Source organism: Poeciliopsis prolifica, unplaced genomic scaffold (assembly GCF_027474105.1).
Source record: "Poeciliopsis prolifica strain line A6 unplaced genomic scaffold, Auburn_PproV2 SCAFFOLD013, whole genome shotgun sequence".
NCBI lineage: Eukaryota > Metazoa > Chordata > Actinopteri > Cyprinodontiformes > Poeciliidae > Poeciliopsis > Poeciliopsis prolifica.
Window position 1 is genome coordinate 3,314,444 of NW_026562388.1, and position 18,273 is coordinate 3,332,716.

Sequence of the window (18,273 nt, forward strand, 5' to 3'; positions counted from 1 at the left end):
TCCCAAAGAGCACTTTACTTTTTATTCATAACATAGATGTCAAAATGTCACACTTGTTTAATAGTACATTAAACGTTAATTACTGGATTGGTATTAAACCATAAGAGTTATTGGAGTCCCAGACAATTTATTCTCTGCTGTTCAAATTCCACTAAGATCAGCTGGCTCAAAATAAAAGGACAGAGGATAAATGTTAAAGATATGAATTATCTGTAGATTTTGAACAATTTGTGACTGCCATAGATATTTTCACAATGCACTGAATACCAGCTGCAAAGAAAAGCAAACCTTTGAGTAACAGTCACAGTACATCGGTGCAGCATGGCTGAAATACAAGGTGGAAGGAACAAAATGACCACGTATGAAAAAGAAAATGGCAAGATTGACCCGAAGTCATTGGTCACCTGTGCGCTCCTGTCTCTTCTTTACAAGCATTTGAGGACGTAGAAGTTACAGGCAGTCCCCCGTGGACAGCTGCACAGGGTGCCGATGCGTGCACCTTTACGGACAGCGCACGGCTCCCCTGCATCACACTGCACAGATGAAACAAGCGAGTTAATTGCAGATGCGCACAGGGGTTTTTGTATAGACTGTGAGTGACACGTTGAGTTTGTATTTGACACTGAAAGCATGGAATCACATTAGAAATGGGTTATGGTTTTCCAAAAACTGAAGAAGAAAAATAGTGCCATAACCTAACAGTACAGTCAACTCATTTTACATTCACTTTATCTCACACTATGTAAACTTTGGCTTGTGTGACACTTTGAAAAGAAAGCGGGGAAATAAAACAAAGTGAAATAAAATGAAATGAAATAAAATGTTCAGGTTGTTGTTTGTGCTCTGTTTGCTTACTGAGGGTAACCAGCCAAGCTTCTTCTCCAGGGGCATTTCTTTGTTTCTCAGCTTTTCTAGAACTTCTTGCAAAGCATCGATCTGAAAGGGAAAACATATTTAAAAACAAAACAGAGGAAGCTCTAGCTTGGCATTTAAAATGTCGATGAATGTTAGAAATCTCTCACCAGGTCTTTCTCCTGCTGGGTTTTCAGGGTGAAGTCTACGGAGCGTGTCTCCAGCGAGGACTCCTCGGCTCGGGACGTCCGCAGGTAGGCACAGCAGGTGGCCGTGAGGAGGAACAGGAGGGTCCGGACGCTGACCATGGTGCTGAAATACAAGTCAGAGGAGTATTTCTCAAAGGAGAGTGGAGAGATATATTTGTGAAGAATGTCCCAGCAACACGGCCCCCTTTTTATATGTGCTTCACGGAGAATGGTGACATCAGCCAGCCTCTGAAATATTAATCTAAACTTTGACTTGTGTGACACAGATCTGCAACTTTTTTTTTTTATCTTTGGAAAGGATTTAACCAACGGAAATGAAAATTCACAAATTCAAATTGTGTGGTTTTTTTCTCATCTTTGTGGATTTCTCAGCAAATATGCTTTTAATTTCAGCTGGACATTGTCAGATTACACAAAAGTCAATAAAAAGAAATACTCTTTCCAAAATTCCCAATATTACACTAGGACTCACTCATGAGTCACATTGACGTGCCAAAGACTTGAGGCTCTTGTGAATGTGTCAACTCATCCATCATAGCATCACAAAGAACAATTGTTCGACTGAGTGTCAGCTCTAAATTAAGTCGTTGAACAGTTTGGATCTATCAGAGTTGAATTCTTCATGAGCACAGACCATTGTTCATCTATAATTCAACACTGCCTGCCTGTCCATCTTCTGATGTTTTCACTTTTCAATGCAGCCTTAATAAGACCTCAAATTAACCTGCTCTGACACCAATCTGTAATCAAGATTTCATTTCCTCCTTCACGGATGGCCTTCGCCCCACCACCCCACGCTCCTTCAAAGGAAACGGACGTGGGCAAATGTGAGGTAGACAGACGTGTGTTTGCTCATTCAAGCCATGTCAAAGACCTTTTACTCTCATTACACCTGACAGGCCACCAAACGGAACATAACTTCTTTCACTGGCTCATGAAAAAGATTAATTAGAGCGTAAATCCTCCAATGTTCTTGTCTGTCTATCTATCTTGGAGGAGAAAGTTGTTGTAGATGGCCACTCACACCAGTAGGGGGCAGCAGCATATCCTGAAAGTCGGAAGCAAGCGACGCAACAGGAAGTTTATAGTCCAGCGATTTAGCTTTGTGAGCTAATCCTTTGGTTTCTCTCTTTGCGTTGTATTACAACCAAAAGCAACAATGTCCGAAAGAAAAGTCTTGAATGTAAGTCACCAAAAGAGAACATTTCTTTTAACTTAAGGGATATAGCTACATCTTGGAGGAATTACAGAGGGTTAACGTTAGCAGTGATGCTAAGTGCTGTGTTTAAACTTTAATGTTTTTTAAGTTGTAATGTTATCATTAATACGTTGAGGTTTTACATCACGTAACTGTTAGTTATTGGTCCGTTATTGCGTGCACTCAACGGTAAACCTTGCTCCAATATTCTACTTTTCTCAGAAATACTACCCTCCGGACTTCGATCCTGCCAAAATCCCAAAACTTAAACTCCCGAAAGATCGTCAGTATGTGGTCAGATTGATGGCTCCGTTCAATATGAGGTATGTTTGTTTATTCTAATGGCTAAATTGGGGGGAAATAAGCTTATTTGCTCCGTTTGTCCGATATAAAACGTCGCAGCATCATTTCAGATATGCTGAGGATGACTGTGCAGATTATATTTCTCTATTATTCCTATGTTACATTAAAAGAGAATTGTTGATTTAAAGGGGAGTGGTACTTGAATTATTATCAATTTGTTAACCATAGAAACTCAAAGCAAACACGAGTTATCACCTTCATTTTGTGCCAAGATGTCACAAACAGACTCATTGCTTTGAAGAAACGTTCAGAAAAAAAGTACCTGGTTTGTAAGCAAGGAAGCAACTCACCCCTCCTAAGAACCATGAAAGATAAACTGATTTTCTAAAATAAGTAGGAAAGAACCCAAAACCTTGGTACCTCTTGGGGGAAATGAAAAGAGCTTCATCTGATGAGCCCTCTTCACAGTGTTTAATATTAATTGTACCTACTTTCTGTTTGTAGATATAATTGTGCTTTATGTCAGTTGCTTTGTGGTCAGCTATCTATTGAATAAGATAAGGCCCTTATTACCAGATTAAATAAACTACTCGCTACATAATTTCAGATTTTAGGTGAGAAACATTTTCTAAAAGATAATATCTCCTGGTACGCAGGTGTAAAACATGCGGCGAGTACATCTACAAGGGAAAGAAATTCAATGCTCGTAAAGAGACTGTTCAGAACGAACAGTACATGGGACTGCCAATCTTCCGATTCTACATCAAATGCACTCGATGTCTTGCTGAGATCACATTTAAGGTGAGGTGTAAATATCAGATCATTGTCACAAACTACTGCTGGCTTTTTTTGTCATTTAAAGTCTTGTAATATGAATCAAACAGTTAACTCAATATGATATTACAGACTGACCCAGAGAATACGGACTACGCCATGGAGCATGGCGCAACACGTAACTTCCAGGCTGAGAAACTCCTTGAGGAAGAGGAGAAGAGGATCCAGCAGGAGAGGGAAGATGAGGAATTAAACAACCCCATGAAGGTCTTTTGCTTGATCCGCCATGTTTGTTGCTCTTGCTAGAGTTAACACAAAGAATGAAGAAGTGATTGTGGCTTGATCCGTCGCCAGGTGTTAGAAAATCGTACAAAGGATTCCAAGATGGAGATGGAAGTTCTGGAGAACCTCCAGGAACTGAAGGAGCTGAACCAGAGGCAGGCTCTGGTGGACTTCGAGGGAATGATTGATAAATATAGAGAGCTGGAAAAGAGAGAGAGGGAGCGAGAAAAAGAGGAGGATGAGCGCGAAACGAAGTGAGTGACAAAGGACCAAACAGAGTAAAACATGGCATCAAATCTGCACACAAAACCAGTCTGTAAAGTTAAACAATTTTTTTTGTTTTTTTTTCCCCCAGAGAGATGTTGGACCGTGTGCTTGTGAAAAGACTGAGAGACTCTGACTCTGATTCAGACAGAGAGGAGGAGAGCAGCAGCCAATCAAAGAAGTCCTGTGAAGACAAACCAACAGATATCCTCACCACTGACAAAACTGATGTGCAGGTTTGTGGAAACCTTGTTGCAGAAAACAGTTTGAAAGAAATCTCATTATTTGGGTTCTTTTTTTTTTTTTTTTTTTAGCTAATGTTTAATATTTCAGTATCACAATTTGAATTTAATAAATTTCTTGTGGGGGATTGTTTGATTTTGCACACATAAATAATGTACATAGTTCTTCAGTATTCAATTTTTATTCTTCTAAAAGGTCAGTCAAATACTTAAAGATGTGTAAGAATTTTCACACGGCACAATGTGGTAGATAATGACAGCCTATTGTCACTAACTTTGACAGTTTTCTGCTTTATCAAATATTAATAGCCCTTAAACAAAAATTATGTTGGTGTTGGTGGCATGCTATGTTTTCACAGGGAGCTTCATCTGGTGGAGTAAAGAGGGCCAAGGTGGAGAGCTGGGAGAAGAGTGTTGGAACCCTGGGAGGTCGGGGGGCGTTAAGCTCCCTGGTGGTGCGAAAGAAACCAGCGGCAATGGATAAAAGACCCCCCACAGAGGAGGCAACTGTTTCTCCTGTATCAAAAACAGGTGACACACCAACATTACGAACAGATGATGACAGATATCCTGCTTTAGTCAAACGTGTCTATTGAAATTTTCGTTTGTTTGCAGATTCAAAGACATCAACGGGTGACGCGACGGACGCTCTTAAGACCAGCGTTTCCCAAAACGGCTCGTCGTCTCTCAGCCTGCTGGGGGCTTATTCAGACAGCGACAGCAATAACAGCGAGTGACAACAGATGTAGAAAGGAAGATGTGTGAAAGTTCAGCTCAGATACTAAATCATATGCAAGTTATATTCACGCACCCTCGTGAAAATCCTAAAAATATAATTGTATGATTTGTTTTTGAGTTAAAATAAACTTATGGTGATTGTTTAATATTTGTCAACAAAGTGTTCCATTCAAATATTTTATTAAAACTTTAAAAGACTGTTTTGACTGCAGTGGTCATTGAAAGTCAGCTGTAGTGATGAATTAGAATGAAATCTTTGTAATATTAGACATAAATATTGAAACCGTTCTTGTGTTTTTTACTGCAAAAACATGAACAATTACATTTGACCTCCATCATCAATACCTGCTCTGTCATTAGGTGACACAGTCACTCTCAAACAGAAATTAAGAAAGCAATATTTACACTGTATTTCATATAGATGCAGCCATTTTTTTTAAATACATTTGTTCATGTGTTTCTAGAAGCTTGATGAACTCCCAGTCTCATTCTGTGTTATTAAAATGAAATCCAGTGTAATTATATTAATCAATTAAATGGAACACATTTTTTTACATAAAGTTTCTCAGCAAGGCATACAAGATTAAAACATTACTAGAGATGAACATTTCATTCACACTTGTCCATCTTGGAGGTGAAGGAATATTATTTTTTTTAAAAAAACACCCAGAAAAGTCACAAAAAGGAGTTTTTGTTCAATATTGGCTTTTGCAGTTACACCAAAATAAACAGCACAAAATGATGTTCAGCAGACACCATGACGACAGAGGATGGAGGCCGCTGAAAGAAAACAGTCTTTGGCTCTAATTTAAAGGGGCCGACGTCTAAAATCGTTTTCGTTTCATATGGAGGGTTGAAAGACTTTCGATATAACCTATTCCACATCTTACAGACCTATTTAAAACCCAAAAGATACATTTCTTAAACGCAGCTCCTGTACATGTGAGAAAATGGTCTCTCGGTTGCGCAGAAATAAATCTGTTTCTTTAAATTTACGGCACTAAAAATATCCCAACAGCCCTGCCGCCCCCCGCGCCCCCCGCCCCCGCCCCAGCAGACGGTCTTGCTCGGGGTCAGACCATCCTGCTCCAGCTATCACCAGCCGACTATAAACCAGTTTTCCTCCGGAATGCCTTATTTTTTTGGAGAGACACCATTGATGGAAATTGCCTGATGATAACCGGAGCGGGAGGAGCCGTCGATCCAAAGAAAGAGAGTGAGTTGTTTTTTTTATTTTAGCTTAAGCTAACTTAGCTTCTCCGTGTTTACTGAGGGATGCTCGGCAGCCGCGCCGCTCATTTCGTTAAAAACTAATATTTCAGAGGTAAAAAAAAAACAACTATTTTTTTCTTTCTGCTTTTCATCTCGACAATAATAGTCGGGGAGCGTTTAGCTTGAAACCTAAACGCTTTCTAGCACTGCTAGCTGAGTTAGCCGGCGAATGTTATTCAAGTTATTGAAAGCAACTATTTGATAAACGGGAAAGCAATGGAGACTAAGAGGTTATATTTTATTATCGATCTATTGAGTTGTTGTTTTTTTCATTAAAAGTGTATAGCATTGCTACGACTACTGTAGTAACTACTAACATGGTTCTGCGTCTTGCTATAATAATCAATATATTGCAAAAGGTTGCACCACACACACTTATGTGATGTGATTTATATTTGATCCACCTGCAGATGCTAAAATAAACACTCTTTTAAAAAACAACCTGCATATTTACTATCATGTATTCAGATCTTGGTTAAAGCAGCAGTTTAAGTTTTATTGATCTGGACTTTTCTCTGTTTCCGCTCAAAGCTTTTTAAGGAAGACCATCGACCTCAGCTCCAGATATGATGAACGCCTCATCTCCAAAACATCCAGACAGCATCACTGCCAGACAAATAGTCTTAAAGATTGATTTGTTCATTTTGCTGTCCTTGATGAAGAATGTCATCCTAACAGCATAATGCCGCCAGCGCCATGTTTCAGTTTGAGATTTTTGCTTTAACCTGATTACTTTTTTATTAAACTACAGTTATTCAAGCCTTGGGTGATTAAACCAGCTTCAGGAGAAAGAGAGAACTTTACCAGCAACTATGAGCCACTGTCCAAATATTTCATAGTTATGACGTCCTGTATTACTCCACTGTTTTCCTCAGATCCATGGCAAAGTGGCTAAAGGACTACCTAAACCTTGGCAGCAGGCGTGATCCTCCTCAGCCACCGAGGCCAGATTACACTGAGAGTGAGATATTGAGGGCCTACAGAGCTCAGAAGGAGCTGGACTTTGAGGATCCCTACCAACATTCGGAGAAGGAGCATCAGAATGGGGGCTTTAGCTCTTGCACCACAACAGTGAGCCTCCCCTCCTTCCCTGCGTTTGGCTCTGTGCTGTCTGATGGTGTGGAGGTACGACACCGAAGCCTTGGCGCTCAGCTCCATCTAATCCTTTCTGAACACATCGCATCTTAAATTATTGCTTTCGATCATGCATCCTGAGGTTTTATTTATTTGCGTTCACAGTTTTGTTTTGTTTGTTTTTTCTCTGTCAGCAATCTGTTTGGTTATTTAGTTTCTTTGAATTATTTTCATTCACATTCAGGTGAAAGTTGTGTCTCCAAAACACAGACTAATTAAAGTGGGCTCTCAGGAGTTTGGCCGCTGTAAAATTCCTCTCAGTCCAGTCACTGTTCACGAAGAACCTGTAAGCATTATATTTTTAATGTTTTACATATATATATATATTTTTTTGTTCATTTTCTTTCTCACAAACTTTTATTTCGATTTGCACTCATTTCCACGTTTTCCATGTAACAGCTCTCGTCGTCTTTCTTAACTCAAGTCTTCCCTTCATGTTTATACGTGCTGTTTTTTTGTTTTTTTTTGGGACTGGCTCCCCATAAAGGTGGTTCCTTCCGCCCCAGCAGCATCAGATGGTGAAACGGATTACTCTGATCCCTTTGATGCGCGTCCAAACCCGAGAGGCCGACCGAACTGGGAGCTCAAATCCGCACCAACGGACTGCTGCAGCTACATGGAGCCATTCGAAGCCCAGCGAATCATTGCAGGTTTAGTAATGAGGCTCGCATGGGCTCTTGCCATATTGGACCTTTTTGAAGAATTTTGATCCTTCTTTAGTTTGGCTAACGTAAGATTTTCCAAAAACCTACTGAACACTTGTAAAGAAAGCCAGATTTAGGTTTTATACTGTCAGGGATTCAAGCTAACCACAGAGACGTTTTTGCTACGTGATGAACTTCAAGGAGTTTTTACTGTTTCTGTCTGTTTACTGTTTAGATCTGCAACACACCGCAATGACAAACAGGAACCCGAGCGGAGACGGTGCCCAGTTATACGATAACCCTTATGAGGAAAAGAGCCGCCACCAGCATCGAGCTGCTCCGCCAGCGCAGCAGCAGCAGATGCAGAAGAGCGACGCTGGAGCAGCCCTGATAGACAGCAGGGAGAGCCGGCTGCCTCAGGACGACGAGAGGCCGGCTGATGAGTACGACCAGCCGTGGGAGTGGAAGAAAGACAACATCTCTAAAGCGCTAGCAGGTAAACCCGGGCGATCCCAGGATGGGAAATCCATTTAGTAAGGAGGATGACACGGTTTGCTTTCTGCGTGGCTGCAGTTCAGTTTGAAGGGGCAGAAAGGGAGCGCTCCCGAGCTCAGCCAGAACACACGAGGTTTACCAAAACGGGCTCTGCGTCATCCGCGTGCGATGCGACGACTCTGCGACTTGTTGGCGACACCCCTCCTCTGCTGGGTGAGAGGGTGGATCCGTCTCTGCCTCTGGAACAGCAAGTGTAAGAGGAAATCTGCATAATTTGAATTTAATCTCAGAGTTTTATCAGCCATGTAAAAACAATCACTTATGCAGTGTCTTTAGTGCCTTTTTCTTAAAAAAATAAAAATTAAGTTACAGGTCATGGGTATTTTTTCTTGTGGTTTCCTGCAGGTGGTATCACGGAGCTCTGAGCCGCTCTGAGGCAGAGTCTCTGTTGACTCTATGTAAAGAGAGTTCCTACCTGGTTCGGAAAAGCCAGACCTGCCAGAACGACTACTCTTTATCACTCAGGTAGACATTTGGCCCTAATTTCTAGCCCAGTTTGCAATTTACGTCTCACATTTGTCCAGTTTCAGTCGTTCTCAACTCATACTTTTAATCCAAGCACAGAAACACACATTATCATAATGTTTTATAACTATTGTGACATTGTTTTGTCTTTGGAAGCTGCCGACGGGGAATTCCTTCATCGTGCAATTAAAGTTGCTGCTTGTAAGATCATGTTTGATTTAAAGCTTCAGGCAACTTTTACTCTTCTGTAATATTTTGCTTCACCTGCTCTTTCAAAAGTTTGTAAACATCACGTCCATCTAGTATTTTTTTTAACAAATGTCCGCAGCACGCCACATAATAAAAAGGTCACCAAAAACTTTATGTGAACTTTCCAAATACGTGTTTCCTACTTAAACTGCACATATTGCCAAGCAGAAATGTAAAGCGGGGTTATAAATCTGCATGTGCAAACTTGAGTAGAGGACATAAAAACAAATATACTAGATGGAAAACCAACACAAATTCAAGACTCGACGCACAATAAATTGCAAAATGCCTGGGCGCTAATTTAGGTTTTATCAAACAAATGTATTCTCTAAAGTTTTCATCAACACTTCCTCGCCAAAATAACCCTGAATGATGGAGCTGCTTTTTCTATTCTGTATTATGTAAAATATCTGAACTGTGCCAGGCTCAGAGAAATGCTTTGAGGGGACAACTTTTGAATTTGTGATTGTCGAGAAGATTTCTGGTGTTTTTCATATCTAGCCTCATCAGAGGCAGCCTTGGGCTTTCTGTTAGCAATACAAAACAAAAGGTGTGACTACAAAGAAGAAATCTGTTTCATTTTTACAGGCGCGCTTTTTTTTTTTTTTGTAATCAGAGTTGTGAGCCTCGGAATGGGCTCTTCTTGTTCTTTATTTTGCATAATTCTTCTCATATGCAAACTTCTCATATGCAAAATATGAGAAGTTTCTAAGAAAGGAGAATATTGCCTATTTTATGTTTCCTTTCCTATCCATATTTATCTCTGAAGGTCTTCATATAGACTCTGTCAGTCAACATGAGGGCAGCTGTTGTGAAATAATTCATCCTCAGACTCTGAGCTGCTCCTAACCTTTTCTAAGTACCATGAGAAGGTATAGTTATTTGGTAGAATTATATTTACATGGAAGGTTATAGATAAATGTGTAGGTTGCATTACCTTTTCTCCACATTTTACTTTTATTTATGTCATTTAAATCATTTCCACATATAGCACATAGTACTCTAATGACCTTCAGGTCTTAAAAGTCAAAGTGTGAAGAGGAAAGCTGTCTACAGTGTACACCACAGTGTTTTTTATTTTTATTTTACATAGACACCAGCACTTATTCAAAATGAAAGCACTTCATTTTTTAACCATTCAGAAATCTGACATTAGGAGGATTTTACACATTTCTGGCATTTTTTCTGGGATCATGAATCCATATTTGCAGTCATCTATTAACATAAAATATGGATTCGCCATAATTTTGTGCACATTTTTCGCATTTGCTGCTCATTCTGTGAACGATTTGTGACCAAGCAGTGCTTGAATGCAATATGACAGCCATTTTCCTGATGTGCCACATTTCTACAAACGACCAATGAAAACGTTTTGCTGGAGGGGAGAAAGCGTGAGAGACGTGGTGAGGGAGGCTCTGGAGAGAATTTTGGAGACGGGAAGAGAACAGAGCACAGTGACATTTTGGATTTTACTAGGAGTGTTTTGGATGAGTTTTTAGCTAGAGTTTGTGAGAGTGTGTGCAGACCCAAGTTAATCACCTGTGGTGTTTTGTCTTCCTGTCAGGAGTTGTAAAGGCTTCATGCACATGAAGTTCACCCAGTCCGCAGAAGGCCGCTACGTTCTCGGTGAAAACAGTCCTCCTTTCTGCACCATCCCCGAGGTCATCCACTACTACACCACACACAAACTGCCCATCAGAGGAGCCGAGCACATGTCCCTGCTGTACCCCGTCATTGTGCAGACCCTCTGACGTTGACGCACACGCTCCTGTTCCGCCTGGTGCTACTGAAAGCAATGTCTACTCAACATTTACAGATTATGTCTTCACCTTTTTCCACCGCAGCCCTCCAAACACTGCCCTGAAGAAGTTGACATGTTTTCAATGTGTTGGATTGAAATCTTTGATTTAATATGGCCGAATTGATTGAACATGATTTGATCTGTGTTGCCTTTATGCAGTCAAAGGAAACTTTGGTTTGTGCCATAAAATCTTTTGTTTTTCTCCCATTACTTTCATGTTGTTTTCACTAGATAGCCAGGTTATTCAAACCACAGTCAAAATGTTTCTACAGCCACAAACAACGCTATTATTACCCTTAAAATATCTGTTGCTAAATAACCCAAACACTACATCAATATCGGTCAGCCTGGCCTTCCTTTTCTTCCTTGGACTCTGGTTTTCAGAGGCTTGCGAATGTCCTGCAATGTTGCAGCCATGCACCCTACAGTGTTTCTCGTTTCATCATGTTGCTGTGTCGGCGTAAACATGACTCGTTAACTGGACAACAGTCTTGCAATACTAGTTTAGAGAGTATTTACCACAGTGTTATACAGAAAGATTATGGCTTTGTGGTCCTGATCATCAAAGAAACTTTAGTAGGTTATTTACTGTGCTATTTTTTATGACTCTAAATGTAAACTCAAAATAAAGGTGTCCTGTTTTCCACTTTGTGTGTGTTTTCTTCTCAATAGCAAACGTGTTATTTTACTTTAAAAAAAACTTGACGCAATGTGTCGTAATGACTGCAAATTAAATGTTAATTGAGGGAAACCATAAATCGAGATGTTGTGCTTTACTTGAGTCAGATTAAGCTAGCTCTAAAATTCCTTGAGTCAGATTAAGCCAGCTCTAAAATTCCTTGAGTCAGATTAAGCTAGCTCTAAAAATTCCTTGAGTCAGATTAAGCTAGCTCTAAAAGTTCCTTGAGTCACATTAAGCTAACTCTAAAAATTCCTTGAGTCAGATTAAGCCAGCTCTAAAATTCCTCGAGTCAGATTAAGCTAGCTCTAAAAATTCCTTGAGTCACATTAAGCTAGCTCTAAAAATTCCTTGAGTCAGATTAAGATAGCTCTAAAAATTCCTTGAGTCAGATTAAGCTAGCTCTAAAAATTCCTTGAGTCAGATTAAGCTAGCTCTAAAAATTCCTTGAGTCAGATTAAGCTAGCTCTAAAAATTCCTTGAGTCAGATTAAGATAGCTCTAAAAATTCCTTGAGTCAGATTAAGCTAGCTCTAAAAATTCCTTGAGTCAGATTAAGCTTGCTCTAAAAATTCCTTGAGTCAGATTAAGCCAGCTCTAAAATTCCTTGAGTCAGATTAAGCCAGCTCTAAAATTCCTTGAGTCAGATTAAGCTAGCTCTAAAAATTCCTTGAGTCACATTAAGCTAGCTCTAAAAATTCCTTGAGTCAGATTAAGCCAGCTCTAAAATTCCTCGAGTCAGATTAAGCTAGCTCTAAAAATTCCTTGAGTCACATTAAGCTAGCTCTAAAAATTCCTTGAGTCAGATTAAGATAGCTCTAAAAATTCCTTGAGTCAGATTAAGCTAGCTCTAAAAATTCCTTGAGTCAGATTAAGCTAGCTCTAAAAATTCCTTGAGTCAGATTTAGCCAGCTCTAAAATTCCTTGAGTCAGATTAAACTAGCTCTAAAAATTCCTTGAGTCAGATTAAGCTAGCTCTAAAAATTCCTTGAGTCAGATTAAGCTAGCTCTAAAAATTCCTTGAGTCAGATTAAACTAGCTCTAAAATTCCTTGAGTCAGATTGAACTAGCTCTAAAATTCCTTGAGTCAGATTGAACTAGCTCTAAAATTCCTTGAGTCAGATTAAACTAGCTCTAAAATTCCTTGAGTCAGATTAAGCTAGCTCTAAAATTCCTTGAGTCAGATTAAGCTAGCTCTAAAATTCCTTGAGTCAGATTAAACTAGCTCTAAAATTCCTTGAGTCAGATTGAACTAGCTCTAAAATTCCTTGAGTCAGATTAAGCTAGCTCTAAAATTCCTTGAGTCAGATTAAGATAGCTCTAAAATTCCTTGAGTCAGATTAAACTAGCTCTAAAATTCCTTGAGTCAGATTAAGCTAGCTCTAAAAATTCCTTGTGTCAGATTAAGCTAGCTCTAAAATTCCTTGAGTCAGATTGAACTAGCTCTAAAATTCCTTGAGTCAGATTAAGCTAGCTCTAAAATTCCTTGAGTCAGATTAAGATAGCTCTAAAATTCCGTGAGTCAGATTGAACTAGCTCTAAAATTCCTTGAGTCAGATTAAGCTAGCTCTAAAATTCCTTGAGTCAGATTAAGATAGCTCTAAAATTCCTTGAGTCAGATTAAGCTAGCTCTAAAAATTCCTTGAGTCAGATTAAACTAGCTCTAAAATTCCTTGAGTCAGATTGAACTAGCTCTAAAATTTCTTGAGTCAGATTAAGCTAGCTCTAAAATTCCTTGAGTCAGATTAAGATAGCTCTAAAATTCCGTGAGTCAGATTGAACTAGCTCTAAAATTCCTTGAGTCAGATTAAGCTAGCTCTAAAATTCCTTGAGTCAGATTAAGATAGCTCTAAAATTCCGTGAGTCAGATTGAACTAGCTCTAAAATTCCTTGAGTCAGATTAAGATAGCTCTAAAATTCCTTGAGTCAGATTAAGCTAGCTCTAAAAATTTCTAGAGTCAGATTGAACTAGCTCTAAAATTCCTTGAGTCAGATTAAACTAGCTCTAAAATTCCTTGAGTCAGATTGAACTAGCTCTAAAATTCCTTGAGTCAGATTAAGATAGCTCTAAAATTCCTTGAGTCAGATTAAGATAGCTCTAAAATTCCTTGAGTCAGATTGAACTAGCTCTAAAATTCCTTGAGTCAGATTAAACTAGCTCTAAAATTCCTTGAGTCAGATTAAGATAGCTCTAAAATTCCTTGAGTCAGATTAAGATAGCTCTAAAATTCCTTGAGTCAGATTAAGATAGCTCTAAAATTCCTTGAGTCAGATTGAACTAGCTCTAAAATTCCTTGAGTCAGATTAAACTAGCTCTAAAATTCCTTGAGTCAGATTAAGATAGCTCTAAAATTCCTTGAGTCAGATTAAACTAGCTCTAAAATTCCTTGAGTCAGATTAAACTAGCTCTAAAATTCCTTGAGTCAGATTAAACTAGCTCTAAAATTCCTTGAGTCAGATTAAACTAGCTCTAAAATTCCTTGAGTCAGATTGAACTAGCTCTAAAATTCCTTGAGTCAGATTAAGATAGCTCTAAAATTCCTTGAGTCAGATTAAGATAGCTCTAAAATTCCTTGAGTCAGATTGAACTAGCTCTAAAATTCCTTGAGTCAGATTAAACTAGCTCTAAAATTCCTTGAGTCAGATTAAGATAGCTCTAAAATTCCTTGAGTCAGATTAAGATAGCTCTAAAATTCCTTGAGTCAGATTAAGATAGCTCTAAAATTCCTTGAGTCAGATTGAACTAGCTCTAAAATTCCTTGAGTCAGATTAAACTAGCTCTAAAATTCCTTGAGTCAGATTAAGCTAGCTCTAAAATTCCTTGAGTCAGATTAAACTAGCTCTAAAATTCCTTGAGTCAGATTAAACTAGCTCTAAAATTCCTTGAGTCAGATTAAACTAGCTCTAAAATTCCTTGAGTCAGATTAAACTAGCTCTAAAATTCCTTGAGTCAGATTAAACTAGCTCTAAAATTCCTTGAGTCAGATTAAACTAGCTCTAAAATTCCTTGAGTCAGATTAAGCTAGCTCTAAAATTCCTTGAGTCAGATTAAACTAGCTCTAAAATTCCTTGAGTCAGATTAAACTAGCTCTAAAATTCCTTGAGTCAGATTGAACTAGCTCTAAAATTCCTTGAGTCAGATTGAACTAGCTCTAAAATTCCTTGAGTCAGATTAAACTAGCTCTAAAATTCCTTGAGTCAGATTGAACTAGCTCTAAAATTCCTTGAGTCAGATTGAACTAGCTCTAAAATTCCTTGAGTCAGATTAAACTAGCTCTAAAATTCCTTGAGTCAGATTAAACTAGCTCTAAAATTCCTTGAGTCAGATTGAACTAGCTCTAAAATTCCTTGAGTCAGATTGAACTAGCTCTAAAATTCCTTGAGTCAGATTAAACTAGCTCTAAAATTCCTTGAGTCAGATTGAACTAGCTCTAAAATTCCTTGAGTCAGATTGAACTAGCTCTAAAATTCCTTGAGTCAGATTAAACTAGCTCTAAAATTCCTTGAGTCAGATTGAACTAGCTCTAAAATTCCTTGAGTCAGATTGAACTAGCTCTAAAATTCCTTGAGTCAGATTGAACTAGCTCTAAAATTCCTTGAGTCAGATTAAGATAGCTCTAAAATTCCTTGAGTCAGATTAAGATAGCTCTAAAATTCCTTGAGTCAGATTAAGATAGCTCTAAAATTCCTTGAGTCAGATTAAGATAGCTCTAAAATTCCTTGAGTCAGATTGAACTAGCTCTAAAATTCCTTGAGTCAGATTAAACTAGCTCTAAAATTCCTTGAGTCAGATTGAAACTAGCTCTAAAATTCCTTGAGTCAGATTGAACTAGCTCTAAAATTCCTTGAGTCAGATTGAACTAGCTCTAAAATTCCTTGAGTCAGATTAAACTAGCTCTAAAATTCCTTGAGTCAGATTAAACTAGCTCTAAAATTCCTTGAGTCAGATTAAGCTAGCTCTAAAATTCCACCCGGGCCTGTAGTGTTAATCACCATAGCAACAGAGGTCTGGCCAGGGCAGCTCGTGTTCGTAGCAATGAAGACCTTAGCTTGGCACGAATACGCCGCCTAGAGGCAAGGTGGCAGAAGACAGAAGGGGGTAAGCTCCGCATGACTCCTCTGAAACTCGACCAGCCCAAATTGACAACCGCTCTAGACTTTCCAAATAGGCTGGAGCTATTTGGAAATAGCTCTAGTAGGTAGTTCCCGAACCGGAAGTAAGTTAGCCCAGCCAACTCTGTAGGCAAACGGTAAACAGCTCAACGCAGCAGGAGCATTTACGATCCTTGCATTTGCTTTTCCGAGGTTTTTTTTTTACCCTCAGGAGAATTCAGTGTAGAGCAAATAGCACAAGTCATAAAAATAGTCAACGAGTCATTTTTGTGTTGAGAGACGGAGCTTTCACGAGGGGAACGATGGCGTGTGGTTGAGTTTTGAGAGCCTGAAGTTGAGAAAGAAAGACTTGCTTCAATCGCCAGAAAAGGCAAAAGGAGAAAAAAAAAAAGTCTAAGTCCCAACAGCTGGAATATCTCTTCTGTTACATGCTGCGTGTGACGCATAATAATACACCATAATTAGCAACAATAGCAATTTTATTTACAAAGCCACAGCTGAAACCAAGTGCTGAACATAAACATAAAATAACGCATAAAAACAAAGTGATAGAGGTACAATAAATTACAAAAAATCAACAAATTACTGTTTAGAATCAAGTGACTATATTTATGGGCACATAAGCAGTGATCGCATGTGCTAAAAGTACAGTTAGATTTATTTATATTTGTTGCAGCCAGAAAAAAAAAATAGCTGCACATGCACAATTTATGTTCATGTTTAACACTTTCTGTAAATGCAACCCGGCCTCATTCATCACCAGCAACCTCATCAAAACTCAACACTTGCTTGGAGGAAACAAAGGCAGAACTTTCTCCAACTCATCAGCTCCAAAACTGAACCCATCCTTGTGGGCACTTCTCATCAGGTCCAGTCGTGATCCATAACCAGCATCTTCTTCTCTGCTTCCAAATATTCCTCTTTCCTTAGCGGTCACAAATCTCAGTGTAAAACAGAATCCACAGCTCACTTTTGAATCTCATGTCAACCACATCTGCAAGAAGTGGTTGCAGAAAATCCGTCCCATTCTCTCCTCCTCAGACGTAAAAAAAAAAAAAAAAAAAAAAACTGGCCCACGCCTTCGTCTCCTCCAGACTGAACACTTCTCCTGGGGTTTCCTAGAAAGATTCTGCAGAGCCTCCTTTACATCCAGAACTTTGCAGCTAGGATACTGATGAGCGTGTACAAGCATGACCTCAACCCGTTTCCACCATGATTGAATACAAGATTTCCCTCCTCACACACCAATTCATCTACAGAAATACCCCCACCTTTTTCAAAGAACTGTTTAACCCTCAAAGCACAACTTGCATGTGCCACTCCACTCTACTGATACACAACATGCTACTGATAGCCCATGCTGGTGACACGATTCTTTAGTTAACTTTTGCTTCATAGCTCATCCTTGGCATTTTCATATGACAAAGAGAGACACTAACTGTCTTATTTTAAGTTGTTGAGGCTTACCCAAAGTTGAAGCCTGTTGGACCTGAATCTTAATCAAGACTTCTGATTTGGGTTAGAGTGGCGCACTTTGACAGGCCCCCTTCAAATTTCTAATGAAATTTTCTGGTTTTATTTATGTCCTTACTCACTCAGCCTTTTGTCAGACTCTTTCTCCCCCTCACCCTTTTATCCATGCAGCCTTGTGTTGAGGCCGGTGACTGTCTCCATCTGTCTTTGGGCAATTTTAGAGGAGCCAGTTAATTAAAGAGTCATGTTGTCAGAGAACCAGGAGAAAATTCAAGAAAACACAGAGGAAACATGAAACACGGGGTTCTTCGAAATATAGCAGTTTGAAGAACCCATATCTTCTTGCTGCAAGGCAACAGTGCTAACTGCACAACCCAGGTTATTTCCATTTACTAATCATAAATTGACAATGTCCAAAAATTTTGAATATTGTTTCTAAACTACCTCTAACTTTAGCACGGACCTGTCTGAGAACAAATTACACAAAGTTTAAACATATTTATAAAAGGTTGCACTGGATTTTATTTTGTCTTGCCAGATCAAGGCAAATAGACATACTGGTAAAAGGTTTTGAAAACCACATGTCAGCTTCCTTCCACTTAGTGACTAGGCTCTCACTGCTTCATGATGTATTTTCATATAAAATATCCATTAAATGCATTGAATTGGGCAGTTACAAAGTAAGGAATGTGTGCGTTTTGACAATTTTTCCAAAGTGTATGTCATCAGCCTGCTCTGCTGTTATGGGACCTGAAATTCAGCCACCATCTGACCCTAAAGCCGACCAGCTCAAATATCTGGACCGGTAAGAATAACGAACACCAAAAGCTGCCGCTGTTCAGTTTCTTTCTTGTTTCTGAGTGAGCCTCCTCTTGTTTTTCAGTAATACTGTTCAGTGGCTCGAAAAAAAACCAACCGAGAAGACAGGATCCGTCAAGCAACCTGGTGTGGTTTTTATTTTCGCACCATTTGTGTGGGATGAAATTACAATATTTTTTTTGTGTGATGCGACAGAATTGTTTTTGTT

The 18,273-nt window shown here is 39.1% G+C and overlaps 4 protein-coding genes across 8 annotated transcripts in view; 3 read left to right on the forward strand and 1 right to left on the reverse strand.

Moving 5' to 3' along the window:
- Positions 1-18,273, reverse strand: part of LOC129365236 (cocaine- and amphetamine-regulated transcript protein-like) — a 25,815-nt gene continuing 7,542 nt past the window's right edge. For 2 of the 3 annotated variants that reach the window (XM_055038313.1, XM_055038314.1), the window contains exons 3-5: positions 1,023-1,164; positions 856-936; positions 1-533 (exon numbers count right to left, since the gene is read on the reverse strand). In XM_055038313.1, coding sequence (XP_054894288.1) covers positions 426-533; positions 856-936; positions 1,023-1,160 — 327 coding nt within the window. In that variant the 5' untranslated portion in view covers positions 1,161-1,164 and the 3' untranslated portion in view covers positions 1-425. Of the gene's footprint in view, positions 534-855; positions 937-1,022; positions 1,165-2,085; positions 2,162-18,273 lie in introns of those variants that run through there. The other variant, XM_055038315.1, reaches the window with a different exon arrangement.
- yju2 (YJU2 splicing factor homolog) lies at positions 2,118-5,064 on the forward strand. The gene is made up of 8 exons (XM_055038310.1): positions 2,118-2,244; positions 2,482-2,582; positions 3,219-3,363; positions 3,469-3,603; positions 3,691-3,872; positions 3,974-4,118; positions 4,484-4,655; positions 4,740-5,064. Exons 1-8 carry the CDS (start codon positions 2,221-2,223, stop codon positions 4,859-4,861), a joined length of 1,026 nt encoding a protein of 341 aa, XP_054894285.1. The 5' UTR covers positions 2,118-2,220; the 3' UTR covers positions 4,862-5,064.
- Positions 5,911-11,628, forward strand: shda (Src homology 2 domain containing transforming protein D, a). Of its 2 annotated transcripts, XM_055038308.1 has the most exons (8): positions 5,911-6,078; positions 7,010-7,259; positions 7,453-7,554; positions 7,756-7,918; positions 8,148-8,408; positions 8,486-8,660; positions 8,813-8,932; positions 10,746-11,628. In XM_055038308.1, exons 2-8 carry the CDS (start codon positions 7,014-7,016, stop codon positions 10,930-10,932), a joined length of 1,254 nt encoding a protein of 417 aa, XP_054894283.1. In that variant the 5' UTR covers positions 5,911-6,078; positions 7,010-7,013; the 3' UTR covers positions 10,933-11,628. The 2 variants fall into 2 exon arrangements, with proteins under 2 accessions (XP_054894283.1, XP_054894284.1); XM_055038309.1 differs by lacking the exon at positions 7,453-7,554.
- The window catches only part of theg (theg spermatid protein), a 5,197-nt gene continuing 2,580 nt past the window's right edge, over positions 15,657-18,273 (forward strand). For both annotated transcript variants that reach the window (XM_055038311.1, XM_055038312.1), the window contains exons 1-3: positions 15,657-15,759; positions 17,963-18,051; positions 18,130-18,191. In XM_055038311.1, the coding sequence (XP_054894286.1) occupies positions 17,966-18,051; positions 18,130-18,191 (148 nt within the window). In that variant the 5' untranslated portion in view covers positions 15,657-15,759; positions 17,963-17,965. The remainder of the gene's footprint in view (positions 15,760-17,962; positions 18,052-18,129; positions 18,192-18,273) is intronic.

Excerpts from the sequence above, each read along its gene's own strand:
- shda (XM_055038308.1), top strand. The coding sequence starts at position 7,014 with ATGGCAAAGTGGCTAAAGGACTACCTAAACCTTGGCAGCAGGCGTGAT. Across the intron at positions 7,919-8,147 it reads AGCCCAGCGAATCATTGCAG|ATCTGCAACACACCGCAATG; the intron begins GTTTAGTAATGA and ends TTTACTGTTTAG. Across the intron at positions 8,661-8,812 it reads CTGCCTCTGGAACAGCAAGT|GTGGTATCACGGAGCTCTGA; the intron begins GTAAGAGGAAAT and ends GGTTTCCTGCAG.
- yju2 (XM_055038310.1), top strand. The coding sequence starts at position 2,221 with ATGTCCGAAAGAAAAGTCTTGAAT. Across the intron at positions 3,604-3,690 it reads AATTAAACAACCCCATGAAG|GTGTTAGAAAATCGTACAAA; the intron begins GTCTTTTGCTTG and ends ATCCGTCGCCAG. Across the intron at positions 4,656-4,739 it reads TTCTCCTGTATCAAAAACAG|ATTCAAAGACATCAACGGGT; the intron begins GTGACACACCAA and ends GTTTGTTTGCAG.